This window comes from Haliotis cracherodii, unplaced genomic scaffold (genome assembly GCF_022045235.1).
Source record: "Haliotis cracherodii isolate W230 unplaced genomic scaffold, xgHalCrac1.p SCAF_5, whole genome shotgun sequence".
Classification (NCBI taxonomy): domain Eukaryota; kingdom Metazoa; phylum Mollusca; class Gastropoda; order Lepetellida; family Haliotidae; genus Haliotis; species Haliotis cracherodii.
This window is the reverse complement of record NW_027266308.1, coordinates 23357270-23379441: the sequence shown is the minus strand read 5'-3', so window position 1 is coordinate 23379441 and position 22172 is coordinate 23357270. Positions and strand designations below refer to the sequence as shown.

General features: G+C 41.3%; 1 protein-coding gene across 1 annotated transcript; it reads left to right on the top strand.

Annotated features, from left to right (window-relative positions):
* Window positions 1-523: 523 nt before the first annotated feature.
* Window positions 524-11786, top strand: LOC139443608 (salivary peroxidase/catechol oxidase-like). The gene is made up of 14 exons (XM_071224567.1): window positions 524-692; window positions 1625-1661; window positions 3887-4023; window positions 5542-5671; window positions 5866-6008; window positions 6448-6627; window positions 6786-6867; window positions 7092-7198; window positions 8502-8603; window positions 9221-9319; window positions 9677-10391; window positions 10567-10736; window positions 10854-10956; window positions 11510-11786. The coding sequence occupies exons 1-14, from the start codon at window positions 524-526 to the stop codon at window positions 11784-11786; spliced, it is 2451 nt and encodes an 816-aa protein (XP_071080668.1).
* The last annotated feature ends 10386 nt before the right edge of the window (window positions 11787-22172 follow it).

The following is a 22172-nucleotide window of genomic DNA, read 5'->3' as shown; positions in this document are numbered from 1 at the left end:
ACACACTACACACACACACTCACACAACCTTATTAATGTCACGTGTCTCGTCATCTTGTGCACACTACCAAATTACCACATGTCACATGTCTCGTCATCTTGTGCTCACTACCAAATTACCACATGTCACGTGTCTCGTCATCTTGTGCACACAACCATATTACCACATGTCACATGTCTCGTCATCTTGTGCACACAACCATATTACCACATGTCACGTGTCTCGTCATCTAGTACACACTACACACAACCATATTACCACATATGACGTGTCTCGTCAGAAAGAGGGTTTGGGTGATCCTGGCACAGTCAGGCTGGTTAGGCTCATCATCAGCTCAGGGCCCTTGCCCCCTCTACACGCAGCCCAGACAGCGAATGGGACTTCTCCCAGGAAGCGCTGCCTAGTCGAACCCACCGAGAACTATTATTATCATTATTACTATGTACAGATTAAAAACAACTGCAGCAAAGAGGGTCTAGCTGATCCTGGCACAGTCAGGCTGGTTAGGCTCATTATCAGCTCATGGCCCTTGCCCCCTCTACAAAAGGCCTGACAGAGAATGGGACTTCTCCCAGGAAGCGCTGCCCAGTCAAACCCAACCAGAACTTTTCAGAGAATGTGAAGACTCCCCAATACTGCAACCTTCTTACCCAGGTTGTCACAAGGGCTGTATTCCTGGCAGAAAAACCCGGTACTCTCCCAATGTCAGTCAACAGGTGGGTAGGCACCAAACCTAAGGCAACGAGAACAATGGGGAGTCGGACACTTGGTACTTGGGATACTGTTTGATATTTGGTAAACGAGGTCCGCATATTTGCCATGTTTTCCCTTCATCTTGTCAATCACCGTAGTGTCAAAGGAGACAGAGAATTCAATGATATAAATGTTTTCATTGGATTTATAATAAATCATAATCATAATCATCGTCGTCGTTGTTATTATTACTATCAAATTAAAAATAACGAGTGATGGCTATTATGATACATTCTTTATTTAATATTGTCTAGTTGAATATTGATAGATTTGTTCATCAGTCCAAATGAATATACATTCTATTATCTTATATATAAGTTCGTTTATAAATCATTTAATTCATGTTGCTAGTAACATGGATGCTTGGATGCATGGTGAAATGCTTACCTCTATTTCAGGACAGACCTATCTCTCAAAACATGTCAGCAACACATTCGCATGCAGACATGAAACCTCGCCGACGTCGACAACTGTGTGAGTAACAACATTAAACCCACCCAACTCTACCACACCCACTCATCAATCTCATCCAGTGAGTACCGACACGCTTTCCTCTTTAATAAGTAGCATTCGAAATAGAATCTTAAACATTCTAGTATTGAAATGAATAAAATAAACACATTTTTGAAACCAACAGTTAAATTACATAATAATACGCATATAATAACACGGATATGAGAAAATCTTAAAATATTGTATTCACTGATAAAGTCAGGGAAGCAGAACAAGCGCTCTCACGTGATCTTATGAATATGCATCAGATGCTGTAGACATTACGTGCTGCTCAGCCAATCGGAGAGTAACACGCTCAGATAAATAAGTGTCTGTATCTTCAGAGGGTATATAACGGGTGTTGAATACTGTTCTGAGTGGTGTTTCCCGAAAGTAGAAGAAAGATCACACGGAGGTAAGGTATGCTTAATATATAACTCTATAGTATTTTCCAGACTTTACTTGTTATGATGTGATAATGTTTGGTCAAATCGGCCTTTTGGTTTTGTTGGTTTTTAACATCACAAGTTATACTTAGGTACTATTACAAGAATCATATTAAAGAAGGGCAATTTCCTATACATTAGGGTGAGACGAAAGAGAGCAAACATTACTGTAACGTACTGAAAATAATAAGAGCATTATATGCAAGACATAACGGTAAACATGTTAGAAGTAGAAAAGAGCAGTATCCTGTAATATATGCTCGACAAGAAATGCATCCTGTATATCCGAAATAAAGTTAAATATAAATATTCTAATTTAACTTATCCTACATATTACGGTAAACCAGTATAAAGCGAGAAAGAACTGTATTTTGTGTGTTTTAACTTTTCCTATACATTACGGCAAACCAATGAGAAGCGAGTAAGAACTGTATCCTGTATGTCTTAACTTATCCTATTCATTACGATAAACCAGTGAGAAGCGAGAAAGAACTGTATCTTGTGTGTCTTAACTTATCCTATACATTACGGCAAACCAGTGAGAAGCGAGTAAGAACTGTATCCTGTATGTCTTAACTTATCCTATTCATTACGGCAAACCGGTGAGAAGCGAGTAAGAACTGTATCCTGTATGTCTTAACTTATCCTATACATTACGGCAAACCAGTGAGAAGCGAGAAAGAACTGTATCCTGTATGTCTTAACTTATCCTATTCATTGCGATAAACCAGTGAGAAGCGAGCCAGAACTGTATCTTGTGTGTCTTAACTTATCCTATACATTACGGCAAACCAGTGAGAAGCGAGAAAGAACTGTATCCTGTATATTATAACTTATCCTGCATATTACAGTAAACCAGTGAGAAGCGAGCCAGAACTGTATCATGTTTATCTTAACTTATCCTATACATTATGGTGAATCTTTGAGAAGCGAGAAAAAACTGTATCTTGTATATCTTAACTTATCCTATACATTACGATAAACCAGTGAGAAGCGAGAAACTTATCCTACATATTACAGTAAACCAGTGAGAAGCGAGCCAGAACTGTATCATGTTTGTCTTAACTTATCCTATACATTATGGTAAATCTGTGAGAAGCGAGAAAGAACTGTATCTTGTATATCTTAACTTATCCTATACATTACGATAAACCAGTGAGAAGCGAGAAACTTATCCTATACATTACGGTAAATCAGTGAGAAGCGAGAAAGAACTGTATCCTGTATATTATAACTTATCCTACATATTACAGTAAACCAGTGAGAAGCGAGCCAGAACTGTATCCAGTATGTCTTAACTTATCCTATACATTACGGTAAATCCGTGAGAAGCGAAAAAGAACTGTATCATGTTTGTCTTAACATTTATTTTCCTATACATTACGATAAACCGGTGAAAATCTCGGAAGAGCTGTATCCCGTATATCTTAACTTATCCCATACATTACGATAAACAAGTGAGAAGCAAGAAAGAACTGTATCCTGTTAGTGTGTGTCTTAGAAGCGAGAAAGAACTGTATCCTGTATATTATAACTTATCCTACATATTACAGTAAACCAGTGAGAAGCGAGCCAGAACTGTATCCAGTATGTCTTAACTTATCCTATACATTACGGTAAATCCGTGAGAAGCGAAAAAGAACTGTATCATGTTTGTCTTAACATTTATTTTCCTATACATTACGATAAACCGGTGAAAATCTCGGAAGAGCTGTATCCCGTATATCTTAACTTATCCCATACATTACGATAAACAAGTGAGAAGCAAGAAAGAACTGTATCCTGTTAGTGTGTGTCTTAACTTATCCTATACGTTACGGTAAACCAGTGAGAAGCGAGTCAGAATTGTATCCTGTATATTATAACTTATCCTATACGTTACGGTAAACCAGTGAGAAGCGAGGCAGAATTGTATCCTGTATATTATAACTTATCCTATACATTACGGTAAACCATTGAGAAGCGAGTCGCCGAGGTTCCATGCTAACAGAAGTGCGATTAATACAAAATCTCCTGTCTTTAGTAGCATAAGTTTCGAGTTTGTTAACTATAATGAACAAATATAGCTAGGGATCATAAATATTTTGGGGGATATTTTTTTGTAGACTGAGAACACAATTTCATAAAAAAATATTCCCCCAAATATTCATGATCCCTAACTGTTTTGTTCAGTATACTTTAAATATTTGCCCAGAGTCATGGATCCAAGGCTGCTCCTAATTCTCCTCGCAGTCTCTCTGTGTCAAAGGGAGGGAACATTTGCGGTCCAGCTCACTGGTCAACAGCAGGTTGCAGCTGAAATACAGAAAGATGAGGAGTACTTGGAAGCAGGTCAGTACCAACAATATGTCACTTGTCTGCTTCCACGATGTTGAAGTGTAATAGGGTCTAGACATGACGAACCAGGGCAGAAGAAACACTCACAAAATGTCACTTTTGTAATATCATGAACATATTTAGAAGCGGACGTGGATATGGATGTGGATATTGATGCGGACAAGGATGTGGATGTGGACGTGGACGTGGACGTGGACGTGGATGTGGACGTGGTCGTGGTCGTGGACGTTGACGTGGATGTTGTTGTGGACGTGAATGTGGATGTGGATGTGGATGTGGTGGTGGACGTGGACGTGGATGTGGATGTGGATGTGGATGTGGTTGTGGACATGGACTTAGACGTGGACGTGGACGTGGATGTGGATGTGGTTGTGGACGGGGATGTGACGTGGACGTGGACGTGGACGGGGATGTGATGTGGACTTGGACGTGGACGTGGACGTGGACGTGGACGTGGACGTGGACGTGGTTGTGGACTTGGACGTGGACGTGGACGTGGACGTGGATGTGGACGTGGATGTGGTAGTGGACGTAGACGTGGATGTGGATGTGAATGTGGATGTGGACGTGGATGTGGACGTGGATGTGGTAGTGGACGTAGACGTGGATGTGGATGCACTCCTCACCTTTACCACTTTCGCTTTGCACAAACATAGTTTCGTTACTTCTGCCGTCAAACTTTAAAGAGAAAAATCAATGAAAAAAATCAGGAATATTTTATCACTAATCACGCATGACACTAACAAATGCAGTTAAAGACATGACACAAACATATGCAGTTAGATTAAATAGATTAAAAGGGGAGAAAAGTACACCACCTTACATTTCTCTGCTTCTAGAAGGTTTACAAGTGGAGCATCTAACTATCAAGGGTAGTCCTCCTGTTTGTAACCTGTGTACTTCATTCATTCATGTTCACGTACTCATTGAGTGTATAAGCCATAACGCCCATTGCTCAGGGAATTAGCTGCACATTGTATTATATATCTACAGACAAAAACATTATTTACATTAAAATGATTTATCTAATGCATTATTTTTTTTATCTATGAGTAGTGTAATATGACATATGTACATACCTATTTTTTGTGACAACACGTTGTTTTGTAGACATCAACATTAAATTTTTTGAAGACATTGTAATTATTTTTCGTATATATGTCAGATGAAAAATACCGTACGCATTACATATCACTAGAAAGCGTTGTGTCAGTTTTGTCTGACTTTCGCTTCATAATACTTGTTTATTGATTAAATCGAATGCCTAAGAAAAATCCACTGAAATTATAATTAAAAGAACCCTCTGGGATGTGTCAAACTTCAGCAGGCGGAATCTGGCCATAACGACCCTAGAGTACTTAATAAAGCAAAATCCAGAAGATAGGTATACATAACATGCGATAAAGCAAATCTTGGAAGAACGAAAAATCTAATATGTCACATGCAAGCTAAATCTGATGCATGCGTGCATGGCATTCAACCTCTAGGAACTGAATTTCTGTGATACTGCAGGTGTTGACCGACTCGGAGGGACGTCGACCTCGGAACAACACGCGTCCTTCACGTCAACAAACCCGAAGTCAGTCACACTCGGTCAACTGTACAGGAAGAAACTATTTTCAGGAACACCAACTGTTGATGAGTAAGTTTTGTTCAAATGTTATTCCTTGAAGAAAACAAATTTGGAGGATGATGAGGACAAGTTTTTCAAATTCTACAAACAGACAACTCTTTTTGCTGGTTTCTGATGCCCCTTTAAAAGTCGACAAATAGATTATCCTCATGCAGGTTCTTTTTAATGTGATATTATGATCATGAATTTTCGATATACGTCAGTAGCGGCTGTCCCAAATCTGTGGCGTGTAATGCCAACGACATGTTCCGGTCAGCGAACGGCAGCTGTAACAACCTTGAAAACCCTGACTGGGGACAAAGCTTCATCGCCTTGAGAAGGTTCCTTCCACCACAGTATGCCGATGGTGAGTTTGTATGTTTGACTGTGTGTGTGTGTTTGTGTGTGTTTGTGTGTGTGTGTGTGTGTGTGTGTGTGTGTGTGTGTGTGTGTGTGTGTGTGTGTGTGTGTGTGTGTGTGTGTGTGTGTGTGTGTGCGTGCGTATTCCTTTGCTTAAGCTGCCTGTCTACTCCAGTTGTGTCAAGCCCTTCTCTTAAAAGGCTTCAGTTTTCTGTATTTGTAGAACGTGCACATGTAACTTCTGACCCGATATCAAGTTATGTGCAATTGATATGTTTATGATACTCCTTTATCGACCTTTATCCCAGTGTTTCTGTCACAGATAATCAATTGTTTGCCTAGTCATGCATAAACATTTGTATCCAGTCAATATTATTACCGCCGATAACCTATATATGCAACATTGGAGTCCTTGCCATTGAAGTTGGCCTTGCATCTGTCTACAGGTATATCTTTACCACGAACAACCGGAAGTGACGGAACCCCACTTGTAAGTCCTCGTCTGGTGAGCACCACTCTGCATACTGCTGACGTCGACGCCACGTCACAGAGTGACGTCACACACATGGTCATGCAGTGGGCTCAGTTTCTGGATCATGAGTTCGCTAGCACTGCAGTGGAACGAGGTCAGTTGAAGTTATAAATTATTATGTAGAGCTCAAATATGAAGTCTGGAATAGGTCTACTGTGTGTACACATATCATTCCCTTAACTGAAATATATGTGACATCTATGAAATACATGACTGTAAACATGAAAACAATAACAAACAAATCGGTCTCAGGTGCAGATGGAGCCACCATCATCTGCTGTGAAGATGACGTTCCTGAAGGAATACCTCTTAGCAGCCTCAACCTCACTGACAGGTAAACAGCAATAATCTGGAACTTCTACCTTTTGTGTCAAATGATTATGCTTTAGAAGTTAATTGTTGATGTTTGTATACAAAACATGACTACTAGTATATCACTGAGATGCTGAGATGTAATAAAATCGTTTTCATAGATGTGCAGTTATGAAATATATGTCAGTCTCTTCCATGAAGTTATTAAAGATATTCACAATTATTGTTATGCTCTTTTTCTTTCAGACGCCAATGTTTTCCGATTCCAGTTCCAACAGGAGATCGCAGGTTCAACCGCACCTGCCTCAACTTTGTCCGCTCAGTACAGATTGCCAACGCAAGCTGTAACTTAGGTAAGTACAACTCCACATTGACATGGCAAAAGAAATTGACGCGGTACGAGGCTTTAGGGATAAAATGTGAGAGTAGGGTGGTTGGGATGAAGTGGTGTAGAGTGAAGATCGAGGAGCGAAGGAGTGCGGGTTTAGGTGGTGGGAAAAGTGTTGAAAGTTGAGATGGTGGAAGCGAAAGGGGGGGGGGGGAGGTGGACAATTCGACTGGTTCGAGTTGAGGTAGACGAAGGAGCGTGTGAGTTGTGGTGGTGAAAGTGAAGGGTTTGAGTTGAGGTGATGGCAGCGAAGGGTTCCAGTTGAGGTGGTGGCAGAGAAGGGTGCGAGTTGAGGTGGTGGCAGAGAAGGGTTCCAGTTGAGGTGGTGGCAGAGAAGGGTGCGAGTTGAGGTGGTGGCAGAGAAGGGTTCCAGTTGAGGTGGTGGCAGAGAAGGGTGCGAGTTGAGGTGGTGGAAGCGAAGGGTTCCAGTTGAGGTGGTGGAAGCGAAGGGTGCGAGTTGAGGTGGTGGAAGCGAAGGGTGCGAGTTGAGGTCGAGGAAGCGAAGGGTTCCAGTTGAGGTGGTGGAGGGTGCGAGTTGAGATGGAGCAGTCGATTTGAGATTGAGGGAACGAAGAATTCGAGTTGAGGTGAAGTGTGCAAGTTGAGGTGAAGGAGGCGAAGGGTACGAGTTGAGGTGGTGAAGGTGAAGGGAGCGAGGTGAGGTGGAGATTGTGAAGGGTGTGAAATGAATTGGAGGAAGCGAAGGCTGCGAGTTGAGCTGGAGGAGTCGAATTGTGCTAGCTGAAGTGAAGGACGTGAAAGGTGCGGGTTGATTTGAAGGAGCAAAGGGATGCGAGCGTAGTGTCAAAGGAGGTTGAAGGGGATTTTTGAGGGGGTAGCTTTAAAAGCTGTCATGGGAGTCATTATAGGGGTAAAATAGAGAGCAAAGGTATGGGTGATGGTAGTTGTTCGGAGGACCGAGGGGTGATGGCAGTTGATAGGGTTTTGATGTGGTAAGGACAAAACTGAAGGTGGTGGAATTGGAGGAGGTGTTCGAAGCAGGTGATGACAACATTTTTAACAATGATGGATCTGGAGTGGTGTAAATAAAAGAGGTATGGGTTATGAGAGATGTCGAATAATTGAAATGGAAGGTTTCAAATCCTTGTCACGTGTTTGAGGTGCTGGATTTCACAGTGGTTGAGTTTGGGTTGGGTTGGCAGTGTGATTACAATGGCCGTGGTAGTAAGTACCTGACCAGTTCAAAAATACTAATGACATTTATTGTCTTGATAAAATATCATTAAATATTATACATATTCATGTAGCCCCAGGAGAGCAGCTGAACCAGCTGACAGCCTATGTGGATGCATCCCAGGTGTATGGCTCGACACAGGAGGAGCAGGACGAACTCAGGGCTCACACGGGAGGTATTGCACATATACATACATGAAGTGCTACACAAATTCTCCCATTGTACTATTATTGGAAATAAAAGGGACAAAACCATTTTAATGATAATAGGAAATCTCTGGTATATGTCGATTGTGCTTATGAATTGCTATGAATCGCTATCAAATAGAGATGATACCCAGTGGCACCCATAACAAACAAATGCAAAGGCAAGTCATTTGTTAACCTGAATAAACAAGAGAACATATGGTACAAGTGTAATTCGGCTATCGCTGGTGCATCTAAACAGGAAATGACCACAACATAAATATTTTGGAAAACTGTAACCTTGATTTAGCAACCATATTACTCTCTTTCTAATCATTGTAGAAAGAGAATGTCAATTGTACCCCCTAAAGATGTGAAATGTAGAAATTATAGACTAACGAGACAGTTTGCTTTCAATAGTTTAAAGCATCTAACTTATGAGCTAATAAGTGTTTGAAAAAGTACATGGGCTCTGTCAAAGGCTCCCGATAGTCAAACAAGGGTTCTGATGTGTGCTACTGTTGGCTTATCATCAGTGACAATTAAAATCATTTACCAGTTTGCAAATACTAATATGCACGTTTTTTCTACTTGTACGGTATTTCAGGATTGCTAAGAACATCATTTATGAGGCCAGAACTGTTGCCTAGAAACCCTGTTTTGGATTGCATCACGTTCACTGGACCCAACTTTTGTTTCAGGGCAGGTATGTAATTGTTTATTCATGCAGGGCGTTTGGGTAGAAGTGTAGTGGAATCTGGTTACAATGAAGTCAGTAGACACTGTTATTTAGAAACTTGGTCAGGTGATTAATGTTTATTCAGAGTATACAAAGTTCTGCATCGGGTCCATCTAAATTACTCAGCTTCCATCAGACGCATTATTGATTGATCTCCAGTAGTGATTCATATGTGTTCTGTTCACCAAGATATCTTCATTAGCGGGTAAAACTGTATACTGCCATTATAAAGTGAGTATAACATACTATTACTATTATAATTATATATTACCTTCACTGAGAACGCCAGAAGCGTAACTCATACCTTTTATTATTTATGTACAGGTGACGAGAGAGTGGACGAGCACATGTCTCTGGCAAGTATGCACACCATCTGGCTGCGGGAACACAACAGAGTGGCCAGGAGGCTTGCACATATCAACCCTCACTGGGATGATGAGCGGCTGTTCCAGGAAACCAGGAGGATTCTGGGAGCCATGATACAGCACATCTCCTACGCCGACTTCCTTCCCCTCGTCCTCTCACCAAAGTTTCTCACCAAGTTTGGTCTCCGACCATCGACTGGTCCTGTTAATATTTACAATGCCAGTATTGATGCCAGTATTCGCAATGCCTTTGCTACAGCTGCCTACCGCTTCGGCCACTCTATGATAAGATCCTTCTTTAGTCGTCCAAACAGGAGATTTAGGGGTGGAGAAGATCTCCGACTTAGAGACTCATTTGGAAACACATCCATTATTCTTTCATCCGCTGGTGATGCTGTAAACGAGCTAACAAGAGGGCTCCTGGTCGATAGGGCCAATTCCGTTGACAGACACGTCACCCCTGAAGTTACAGACTTCCTCTTCCCAGATGATGAAGGTAACAGTCTCGATCTGATGTCTTTAAACATTCAACGTGGCCGTGATCATGCTATACCAGGGTACAATGCTTGGCGGAGGTGGTGTGGACTCCCAGAAGCTGAAAACTTCTCAACCAGCCCTGGAGGTCTTGTGGATCATCCGAACGATGCTGCGGCTTCTCTACAAGTGTTGTACAGGTACGATGGTGTTCGGACACAGACTAGATATTGCTAGGTGTGAGAGACATCGAAGGGTACGGGATAGGTGAAAGATTAGTGTCAGATATGAGGACGAGAATGGTGTCCTTACAGAGCTGAAGAAATTGAAGGTGTTTTAAGGTTATGTCTGTATATATAATTGATTGTTTTGCAGATCTCCTGATGACATTGATCTGTTCTCTGGAGGCGTGTCAGAACGTCCAGTTGATGGGGGACTATTAGGGAACACTTTCTCTTGTATTGTCGCCCGTCAATTCGAGCTGTTGAAGATCGGTGACAGATTCTGGTATGAGACGGATGATGCGGTTGTCGGGTTTACCCAAAGTATGTATTTTTATATTCTCAACACACAAATATCTGCCATGACGTTCTGATACTAAAGCTGTGTTGGTTTAAGTGTTGTTCACTGAAGTGCTTTATGCGTTTTCACTCTTCTATTAGAACAGCTGGCTGAGATCCGTCAAACGTCTCTCTCTCGCGTGGTCTGCGACAACACCGACACCAACAGGATCCAGCCTAACGCCTTTAGGAACGCTGAACCAAGGTGAGTAAAGTATGGCCAGCTTCTAAATATTTCACGCTTCACCTGAACAAAGTGTCCGGACATACACATTTCCCCTGACCAATGGGGGCATGGGTGGCCCAGTCGTCTAAGGCGTCGCGATTCGCTGTGCAGAGTTGCGTCCCTTGGGCACGCCAGAAACCTATGATTGTGGGTTCGAATCCCGGTTCGCCCCGATTATGTTTCTAGGTTTGTCAGCACCATACCCGTGCTCGTGGGTTTCACCGAAGTGGTAAACGTCAGAGACCTGCATCACTTCGGGCTTTCCTCCCACATTAAGCTGACACGCCGCGATATAACTGGAATAATGTTAACAGCGGCGGTAAACCTAACTCACTCACTCACTCCCCTGACCAAAATGCATTCTGCGTGAAACAGAGCAATAGGGTAGCCTGGTGGTTAACCCAAAAGCCCGGGTTTGATTCACCTCATTGGTACAATGTTTGAAGCCCATTTCTGGTGTCCCCTGCTGTGATATTGCTTGATTTTGCTGAAAGCGTAATGAATATACTTACTCCCTCACTGTGTGTTACAGGAACCGGATCAGATTTTGCAATCGGCTGCCAAAAGTGGATCTGTGGGCGTGGCAAGACTCAGAGGGCATGTGTGGGCCGGGGTGTGCGTTTCGGCAGTGGGGATCCTGGGGTCCTTGTGTGCTGGGGTGTCGCTTCAGAAGTCGGGTGCGCAGCTGTAGGACGTGCAGCCATGGGAGCCTCTTCCAGTCACGAAGGTGTGGCTTGCATGTCAGGAATAGATACACACGTAGCTGCAACCGCCTGTATGGGTACCTGAGGCTCTGGTATGAAACATGATCTCTTATCAATCTAATCATGTCTTGCAGCGAAATAAAGAAACTACTCCAGTTGTTGCATTATTCTTTGCACGAACAGTGAGAATATATATGTTGAAGGCATCTGAAAAAAATAATAATTATGACTGTAAGCACTGCATACTTTTTTTTATCAAAGAACATTGGCCAAAAAGAAGATTGACCATTGACAACTCCTCTAATAACATAACCATTTCATGTAATCATCACCACATTAATTGTTAACTCGGGAAGAAGTCTGCCAAAACCACCCATCAGTATTATCAACTTTTGGCTTTAATAGGTTACATTCATCTCTTGTACTGGATTCCAAAGCTTCATTAAAAGACAGTCAAAGATTGCAGGGTACAGCAAATGTATCACCAAATATCTGTCTCAATGATTAACGATAATCTAACGATACAATGAGTGAGTGAGTGAGTTGGGTTTAACACCGCTTTTAACAGTATTCCAGTTATATCGCAGCGTTTCAGCTTAATGTGGGAGGAAAGCCCGAAGTGATGCAGGTCTCAGACGTTTACCACTTCGATGAAACCCACGAGCACGGGTATGGTGCTGACAAACCTAGAAACATAATCGGGGCGAACCGGGATTTTGGCGTGCCCAAGGGACGCAACTCTTCACAGCGAATCGCGGCGCCTTAGACAACTGGGCCACCCGTGCCCCCCGATACAATGAAGGACATTCTTCATATTCAAAGAAAGTATTTGAGACAAGTGGATTTAATACCATGTTGGTTCTCAAAAGCTCAAAGGATTTGCTTGATGCTGCGCGCCAGTCAAATCGCGCGCCAGGGTAACAACAAGTACCATATTGTAACGTATTTTGGTATGACGCGACTGGGGGTCGAACTCATATCTTCCGCTCTCCGGGCAGACGCTCTACCCCTAGACCACGGAGGCGGACAGCTGCCAATTAAACAAATGCTTTGTGAGGGTAGATAGAAACACACCCATCTAACCTGTATGGCACTGTTATTCTAACATATAAAAGTGATAATATCCACCAACAAATACCACCTTGTTTACTAGATATAGTGAAATCCCGTTAGTGTGGCCCCGGCTATACCCGACACAGACATCCACGCACACACCCAATTTCAATAAAGAAGGTAGCGATCGACAGCGGCTTCACTGTAAAGTGTGACAATACTTCACGCTTGAAATCTACTGTAACATGTTAACCATATACTAGTATACACCTGCAAAAATGTTAAGCACCCCTTGTAAAAGTTAATCACTGTCGCACGAGCTCTGCCAGCTTGCCACACAATATACTGCATGTGCCCTGCCTGCTTGCCACACAATATACTGCATGTGCTCTGCCTGCTTGCCACATAATATACTGCATGGGCTCTGCCTGCTTGCCACACAATATACTGCATGTGCTCTGCCTGCTAGCCACACAATAAACTGCATGTGCTCTGCCTAGTAGATACACAATATACTGTATGTGCTCTACCTGCTTGCCACACAATATACTGCATGTGCTCTGCCTGGTAGATACACAATATACTGTATGTGCTGTGCCTGCTAGCCACACAATATACTGCATGTGCTGTGCCAGCATGCAACACAATATACTGCATGTGCCCTGCCTGGTAGATACACAATATACTGCATGTGCTCTTCCTGGTAGATACACAATATACTGCATGTGCTGTGCCTGCTTGCCACACAATATATTGCATGTGCTCTGCCTGTTTGCCACACAATATACTGCATGGGCTCTGCCTGGTAGATACACAATATACTGTATGGGCTCTGCCTGGTAGATACACAATATACTGTATGTGCTCTGCCTGGTAGATACACAATATACTGTATGTGCTCTGCCTGCTAGCCACACAATATACTGCATGTGCTCTGCCTGCTTGCCACACAATATACTGCATGTGCTCTGCCTGCTTGCCACACAATTGCATGTGCTCTGCCTGGTAGATACACAATATACTGCGTGGACTCTGCCTGGTAGATACACAATATACTGTATGTGCTCTACCTGCTTGCCACACAATATACTGCATGTGCTGTGCCTGATAGATACACAAAATATTGTATGTGCTGTGCCTGCTAGCCACACAATATACTGCATGTGCTGTGCCTGGTAGATACACAATATACTGCATGTGCTCTGCCAGCATGCCACACAATATACTGCATGTGCCCTGCCTGGTAGATACACAATATATTGCATGTGCTCTTTCTGGTAGATACACAATATACTGCATGTGCTGTGCCTGCTTGCCACACAATATATTGCATGTGCCCTGCCTGCTTGCCACACAATATATTGCATGTGCTCTGCCTGCTTGCCACACAATATACTGCATGTGCTCTGCCTGGTAGATACACAATATACTGCATGTGCTCTGCCTGGTAGATACACAATATACTGCATGTGCTCTGCCTGGTAGATACACAATATTCTGTATGTGCTCTGCCTGGTAGATGCACAATATTCTGTATGTGCTCTGCCTGCTAGCCACACAATATACTGCATGTGCTCTGCCTGCTAGCCACACAATATACTGCATGTGCTGTGCCTGCTTGCCACACAATATACTGCATGTGCTGTGCCTGGTAGATACACAATATACTGCATGTGCTCTGCCTGGTAGATACACAATATACTGCATGTGCTCTGCCTGGTAGATACACAATATACTGCATGTGCTCTGCCTGGTAGATACACAATATACTGCATGTGCTCTGCCTGGTAGATACACAATATACAGCGTGGGCTCTGCCTGGTAGATACACAATATACTGTATGTGCTCTACCTGCTTGCCACACAATATACTGCATGTGCTGTTCCTGATAGATACACAATATACTGTATGTGCTGTGCCTGCTAGCCACACAATATACTGCATGTGCTGTGCCTGGTAGATACACAATATACTGCATGTGCTCTGCCAGCATGCCACACAATATACTGCATGTGCCCTGCCTGGTAGATACACAATATATTGCATGTGCTCTTCCTGGTAGATACACAATATACTGCATGTGCTGTGCCTGCTTGCCACACAATATATTGCATGTGCTCTGCCTGCTTGCCACACAATATACTGCATGTGCTCTGCCTGCTTGCCACACAATATACTGCATGTGCTCTGCCTGGTAGATACACAATATACTGCATGTGCTCTGCCTGGTAGATACACAATATACTGCATGGGCTGTGCCTGGTAGATACACAATATACTGCATGTGCTCTGCCTGGTAGATACACAATATACTGCATGTGCTCTGCCTGCTTGTCACACAATATACTGCATGTGCTCTGCCTGGTAGATTCACAATATACTGTATGTGCTCTGCCTGCTAGCCACACAATATACTGCTTGTGCACTGCCTGCTAGCCACACAATATACTGCATGTGCTCTGCCTGGTAGATACACAATATACTGCATGTGCTGTGCCTGGTAGATACACAATATACTGCATGTGCTCTGCCTGCTAGCCACACAATATACTGTGTGGGCTCTGCCTGGTAGATACACAACATACTTATTGTGCCCTGCATTAAATGAATTTCATTCATTTTAAAATCCTGAATAGTATCTTTTATTTAGTTCGGAAATGAGAGGAGTACATACAGATGCATAGTTCTTTGCAAACAATCCACCTTTTCCTTGCTGTAACCAAGAAACTATCTATTTACTGAGCGCCATCGAACAGTCTATTCATTATCACACAAAACATTTGACGTTTGCGTATTTTCCACGATACATGCTATTCATTTTTTTTCACCACTGCCAACAAGCTTTTTATTTTTTTCACCACTGCCAACAAACTATTCATCTTGGGCATATTACTGACCAAACTATTCGTTTGTTTGACTAACAAGGATTTGATTAATCTAGAAGAGAATCTGATTTGTCATGTAAGAAAACACTTTAAAAGGGCTGGGTTTTAGACGGGCAAAAGCAATGTTAAACAACTACACTACGATAACCATTCAACAACTATTCTTTTAACATGAAAGCTTGTAGCTGGTAGAATGTAACACTGTTTGCAACAGATGCATTGTGTGGTACACGTCCAACAGCTTTCATGTCAGGCTTTTGTTCTGCCCATCCCTCTTGAAAAGGTACACAGTCAGCAAGTTGGGGGAACATTGACAAACTAATTTATCATATAAAGGTTGTATATGCTATATCAGGCTAAGCGTAATGACAGGCGAGAGCGATATCGTGACACTCGAGTGCAACACGTTGTAGTCATGGCCTCCAGTTTATATCGGTTTATTTGTTTGTTTGTTGCCATTGTTCCCGCTGAATCCGATTTGCAGGTGCCCGTGAAGTGTCAAAACTGATTGGGCATGCTAGTGCCTAGAAACTGCAATGAAAAGACTTAATTACCGTAATTGATCATAAATGCTCTGAGAAACTTGGACATGAGGAGACCAAAAAGATTGCTTCAACTGACAGGAAATATACCCACATATATCCTGAACAAAATAAAATCTTAAAAGACATATTACTCAATAACAACTCTTTGGCTCTTGGATTGCCAGTAAATTTAGAACACCAAAGATCCTGCAGAAACATAACGTTATTATTAATCTCTTCAAGTCTATAATCATGGTAATCAGAAGACATCTAGCGCTGAACAATAATTAAAGAGACCATGCATTCTTCTACAGTAAACTACGGTTATAACGAACACGCTTATAACGAACTAACCGATATAACGAACTTACTTGTTAGCCCTGGCCATGTGTTGCATATATGCTGCATATATGCTAATAACGAACTACGGTTATTACGAACTAAAATGGGTGGGTGTATAAACTATTCTGACATTGAGTTAATGTTGTCAAGTATTTCTTGTAAACAAAGCCAGTTTGTTATTACAAATTAGCTTAGCTCTGTCACCTCTATTCTCACAGCAACTTCATCCTATTAAGTATTTCAGATATAAAGCGAGGCTGTTGATCAGTGGATATAAAAGAAAGAAAGTCAAATCATATAAATACGAAAATAAACATCTTATTAATACAAATACGGGAATCTTAGCAATAATACAAATCCCAATGGATATGTGTACGTTACTTACACATGAGTCCCAAAGAAGGTCGGCTCACCGAAACAGCTTGGGCAGAAGATGACCACTAAAACACTAAATACAACAACTACGTTGATATCACAACAGCAAACAGCCAGGTGCACGTTACGTTCATCGAGACAGTCAGAGGTTTGTTCTTTGAAATATTCGTTATATGAAAACTTCAAATTGAAATGTAAGAAAAGTCGGCACGAGAGTGAGTGAGTTGGGTTTAACGCCGCTTTTAACAGTATCCCAGTTATATCGCGGCGTGTCAGCTTAATGTGGGAGGAAAGCCCGAAGTGATGCAGGTCTCTGACGTTTACCACTTCGGTGAAACCCACGATCTCGGGTATGGTGCTGACAAACCTAGAAACATAATCGGGGCGAACCGGGATTCGAACCCACAATCATAGGTTTCTGGCGTGCCCAAGGGACGCAACTCTGCACAGCGAATCGCGACGCCTTAGACGACTGGGCCACCCATGCCCCCAGTCGGGACCAGAAGAAATGTTGGAACTGCGTGGTTGCAGGTCCTATCCAAATAGACACCATACTCCAGTCTCTGAAAAACATAATTTTTGTCACTGATGCGTCAGTTGTCGGCATGACCTCCACATGTTTACAATATAACTTTTTTTAAACTTTGTTCGGGCTTTGATTGTTGTAACCCTGATCAAACTACTTTTGAGAAAGAGTCATGTGACGTTCTTTGAAATCTTGGTAGATTTCAATTGTAAGTTGTGAAATGTAGACACCAAAGGCTGGAGCTGCTGGAACTATATTGCTCGACATAAAGGGAAAGTTGACTATTGGAAAGTTAAAGCCATCCCTCTTGCTATACAGTCTTGTGGGGAGTATGTTTTGTCACTCTGAAACTTTTAGCACATACCTAAAAACAGATGAGGTGACCTCACTGGTGTCTTTTATTTCTAGTTCAGGTGAAAGGGTAAATCACTGGAAGGGAATTGGCTATTTGACCATTATTGAAAGATAACAGATCGTCGAAGTACCCCCTAAAAAAAATAAAAAATAAATACATTCCAAAATCACTACAGTCTAAAAAAACCCACAGCTAATGGTCCAGTGGGCAGCTAATCCTCCACCTGATGCCATATTTTGCAAGTGGAGTAATCTACAACATACAAATACATAAACACTGAATGATTAAACTAAAATGAAGCTTTATTGAGTCAGAACAATAACATATCATTAACATATAACAAAGCATACACTTTCATGTCACATCATTATTTAATCCTTTTAGCACCAACAGTTTTAAATGATCTTAAATATTAAAATGTTTGCACTAAGATTAGCAAGTCAACCAAGTTTTAGTAAATGTCTAAGGAATTCCTACGCGTTGTTGTTTGTCTTTGGCCCTGACGTATCGTTGTGATACCGGTGGCAAGTTGTTGTTGCTGTGGCCTTTAGCCTGCTGAAATGTTTCCACACTTCTTAGCCCTGTCTGCTGGATTTATTTCAAAACATGTACTGTAAAGAGGGTGGGTTATTTGAAACAGTAAAGGCTTGATTAAACATGGGACGAATTAACCAGTATTTCGCACATTTATTCCTGACAGGTACACATTATTATATTAAAAAAATCCTGACATTTTCAAACATACAGAGATAAAGACCAAAGCGAGCATAAAATTTGTAAATTTTCTCGATATTGCCTATATTGAATGTTAAATGGGTTTCACATAAGGATCCTTTTTAAATCGTTAAATTGGTGGTAGATTTTTTCATTGATCATATCTCCGATATCTAAAACTTAGCTGCGTTTAAATACAAAAGAAAATCTTGTTTTAAGAATGGCAAGGGGAATCTTGCACATTTATACCATAGCTATTTTGTATTTGTGTTACTTACTTCTAATTGGTTAACTCACCTTATTTAACCTCTTATATCAAATACATGGTCATGTTTGTTTGAATTCATATTATGAATACCATATTAAGTTGCTACCATATGGATATACTTGTTTGAACAAACCAACTTCTAGTTAAAATAAGGGCATCTAATTCTATCTAATCCCTACTCCTGGACTATTTAGCTACATCAGTGATTTAACTAAGTAGTGATTTTGGCATGTAGTGATGTTGGCATGTAGTTGTTTTAGGAGACAACCACCTTTACCTGAAGTTAAACTTCTTGGCCAAATTCCCAAATGCCCTATTAATGTAGATTCTAAGAACTGTAAGTATCAATATTTGTGTACATTGTAAGAACTGTCCTATTAAGAGTTATGTACAGTGTAAGAAGTGTCCTGTTAAGATTTATGTATATTGTAAGAACTGTCCTATTAAGATTTATGTACATTGTAAGAACTGTCCTATTAAGATTTATGTATATTGTAAGAACTGTCCTATTAAGGGTTGTGTACATTGTAAGAACTGTCCTATTAAGATTTATGTATATTGTAAGAACTGTCCTATTAAGATTTATGTATATTGTAAGAACTGTCCTATTAAGATTTATGTACAGTGTAAGAAGTGTCCTGTTAAGATTTATGTATATTGTAAGAACTGTTCTATTAATAGTTGTGTACATTGTAAGAATTGTCCTATTAAGATTTATGTATATTGTAAGAACTGTCTTATTAAGATTTATGTACATTGTAAGAACTGTCCTATTAAGATTTATGTATATTATAAGAACTGTCCTATTAAGGGTTGTGTACATTGTAAGAACTGTCCTATTAAGATTTATGTACATTGTCAGAACTGTCCTATTAAGATTTATGTATATCGTAAGAACTGTCATATTTAGATGCGCCCCAAATCATACCTCTTCGTTCAAATGAGGCCTATCTCGAAAAGGATACAATAATACCCGCTTAAGTTAATTCTAGAGGAACAACAAGTACAATATGACATGACCAAATGGTGGTACTTTTCAAGCACTCAGTCACGCTGTGATATAACTACACTGACCAATAGGATCAATGCGCATTGTTAAACATTTGGCTCGATCTTTACTGCAGAGGCGCTTTTGATTAAGTAAACATATAACCTTTCACATGAACATCCTGCCGCTCCCTGACAGAATCATTAATCACTTTACAATTAAAACGGTTATATAGCTGTATTAAGTTACGATTTAACTTTTTACATAATCCATCCTGCGCTCATTGACAGAATCAATTGAAACGGTTAAAAAGACCATTGAGCAAAATATCGAACTTTTCCCTCAAATCATACAATACATTATTTTTCGTTGATCATAAGTTCAAGGTAAGGCCAGCCCACTCCCCAAACCCCAAAGTATATATAGGGTGTGTGTTGAGATGTTAGTCCAGTAACCAGAGCCAGGTAATACCAAGGTAAAGTACAACTTTTATCTTCATCTTAAATATTGCAAACTACAGTGACCATAAAAAATATTTATGCGTTACGTTTTTTGGAGAGTATATCTTAATTTTATATATATTCTTGTTTCTTGAGACTTATTTACTATCGGAGGCCAATGTTGGAGAATGAACAGTTTCAAATTTCTGTCGAAACAGGTTCCATAGGACGAAAAAGGCAAATATATGAATGGATAGCTGAAAATTATTGTTGACACTAAGGGTTATGCCTACGAGTAGCACTCGTCACACACACAAGTTTCATTTGAGATATATGTGATGGTGGATACGGAGTTTTCAAATGTCATAGCATTGGATAGAATCGTGCATTATGTTGACAATTAACGTGTATTAATTAGTAGCTGAGAGGTAGACATGAAGGCGAATATAGCTTCCTGCTGATGGAATTTTACAGATGGTATATTGGTCTTCATGAAGGCGAATTCACGATTGGAAACTCGAAATCATCCCTCTTGCCGTACAGCCTGGGACAGAGGCTGCCAGCATTTTGAATTTCTATGCAGGGATCCTGATATGACACTGAATATTTTCACTTGTTTCTTTCATTCCAACTCTGATAAAAAGATGAAGTAAAGATTTTCATTTAGCGTAGCTTTGTTGAAAGAAATGACGTCATCTAAATATATCTGACTCTGAGGAAACAAAAGCCCTCGTGATGAGAGAACTATAACTTCTCTTTCATCTTATCACGAGGGATGGTTGTGTGAAGGGTGGATAAATCGAATGCATTTTCCCAGATTTTATAACTTCCAATAAATCTAATTTATCCCGGAGGGGACTCAACCCAAAAAAGACCGAGAATCTGTACTTTACTAAGAAAGTGTTATCCCAAATATAACATTTGTTACATTTGACCACATTCTTAATGGTATTGTATGTTCATTCCAATTAATAATTTAAATGTTTCAAGATCCATAAGTGATGAACTCCACTACTCTCATACATTGTCTGATGGTAATTACGTAATTAGTCCTTGCTTGATGGGCGTCAAAATTATTTGTTTTTAGTTTTGTCAAGGTTTTGCTGGTACCTTTGCTGGACGTTGCAATATATCTTTATGTGTATGGAGTCTTCTGAAGCTTAGGAATCAAGTATAAGGCTATAATGGACGTATTCTCAGATATTTCAGAAATTCCAGTAGTACACAGAAATAATTCTTGACTGGCACATATTTCGTTTTCAGGACACCAAGGTTTTGTACTAAATCAACAAATACTAACGCAACATCCGTCAACACTGAGGTTTGTAGAAATTTCACACATCTTTACGAAACATCAGCTGGTGACTGACCAGGTTCGTGAATCGTGATGAGTCGGTCCGTGTATCACAGTTGGTGACTGACTAGGACCGTGTGTCACAGCTGGTGACTGACTAGGCCCGTGTGTCACAGCTGGTGACTGACTAGGCCCGTGTATCACAGTTGGTGCCTGACTAGGACCGTGTGTCACAGCTGGTGACTGACTAGGACTGTGTGTCACAGTTGGTGCCTGACTAGGACCGTGTGTCACAGCTGGTGACCGACTAGGTCCATGTGTCTCAGCTGGTGACTGACTAGGTCCGTGTGTCACAGCTGGTGACTGACTAGGTCCATGTGTCTCAGCTGGTGACTGACTAGGTCCATGTGTCACAGCTGGTGACCGACTAGGTCCATGTGTCACAGCTGGTGACCGACTAGGCCCATGTGTCTCAGCTGGTGACCGACTAGGCCCACGTGTCTCAGGTGGTGACTGACTAGGTCCATGTGTCACAGCTGGTGACTGACTAGGTCTGTGTGTCGCAGCTGGTGACTGAACAGGTCTGTGTGTCACAGCTGGTGACAGACTAGGTCTGTGTGTCACAGCTGGTGACTGACTAGGTCTGTGTGTCACAGCTGGTGACTGAACTGTAAATCTAAGGAATCTTCATCATGTGAAACATGTTTCGGTCATTCCGATGGCATC

Bases quoted from the DNA above. Each gene is read 5' to 3' on its own strand.
- LOC139443608 (XM_071224567.1), top strand. From the start codon at position 524: ATGGCCCTTGCCCCCTCTACAAAAGGCCTGACAGAGAATGGGACTTCT. The intron at 7,199-8,501 runs GTAAGTACAACT...ATATTCATGTAG, and splicing joins CAACGCAAGCTGTAACTTAG to CCCCAGGAGAGCAGCTGAAC. The intron at 10,957-11,509 runs GTGAGTAAAGTA...TGTGTGTTACAG, and splicing joins TTTAGGAACGCTGAACCAAG to GAACCGGATCAGATTTTGCA.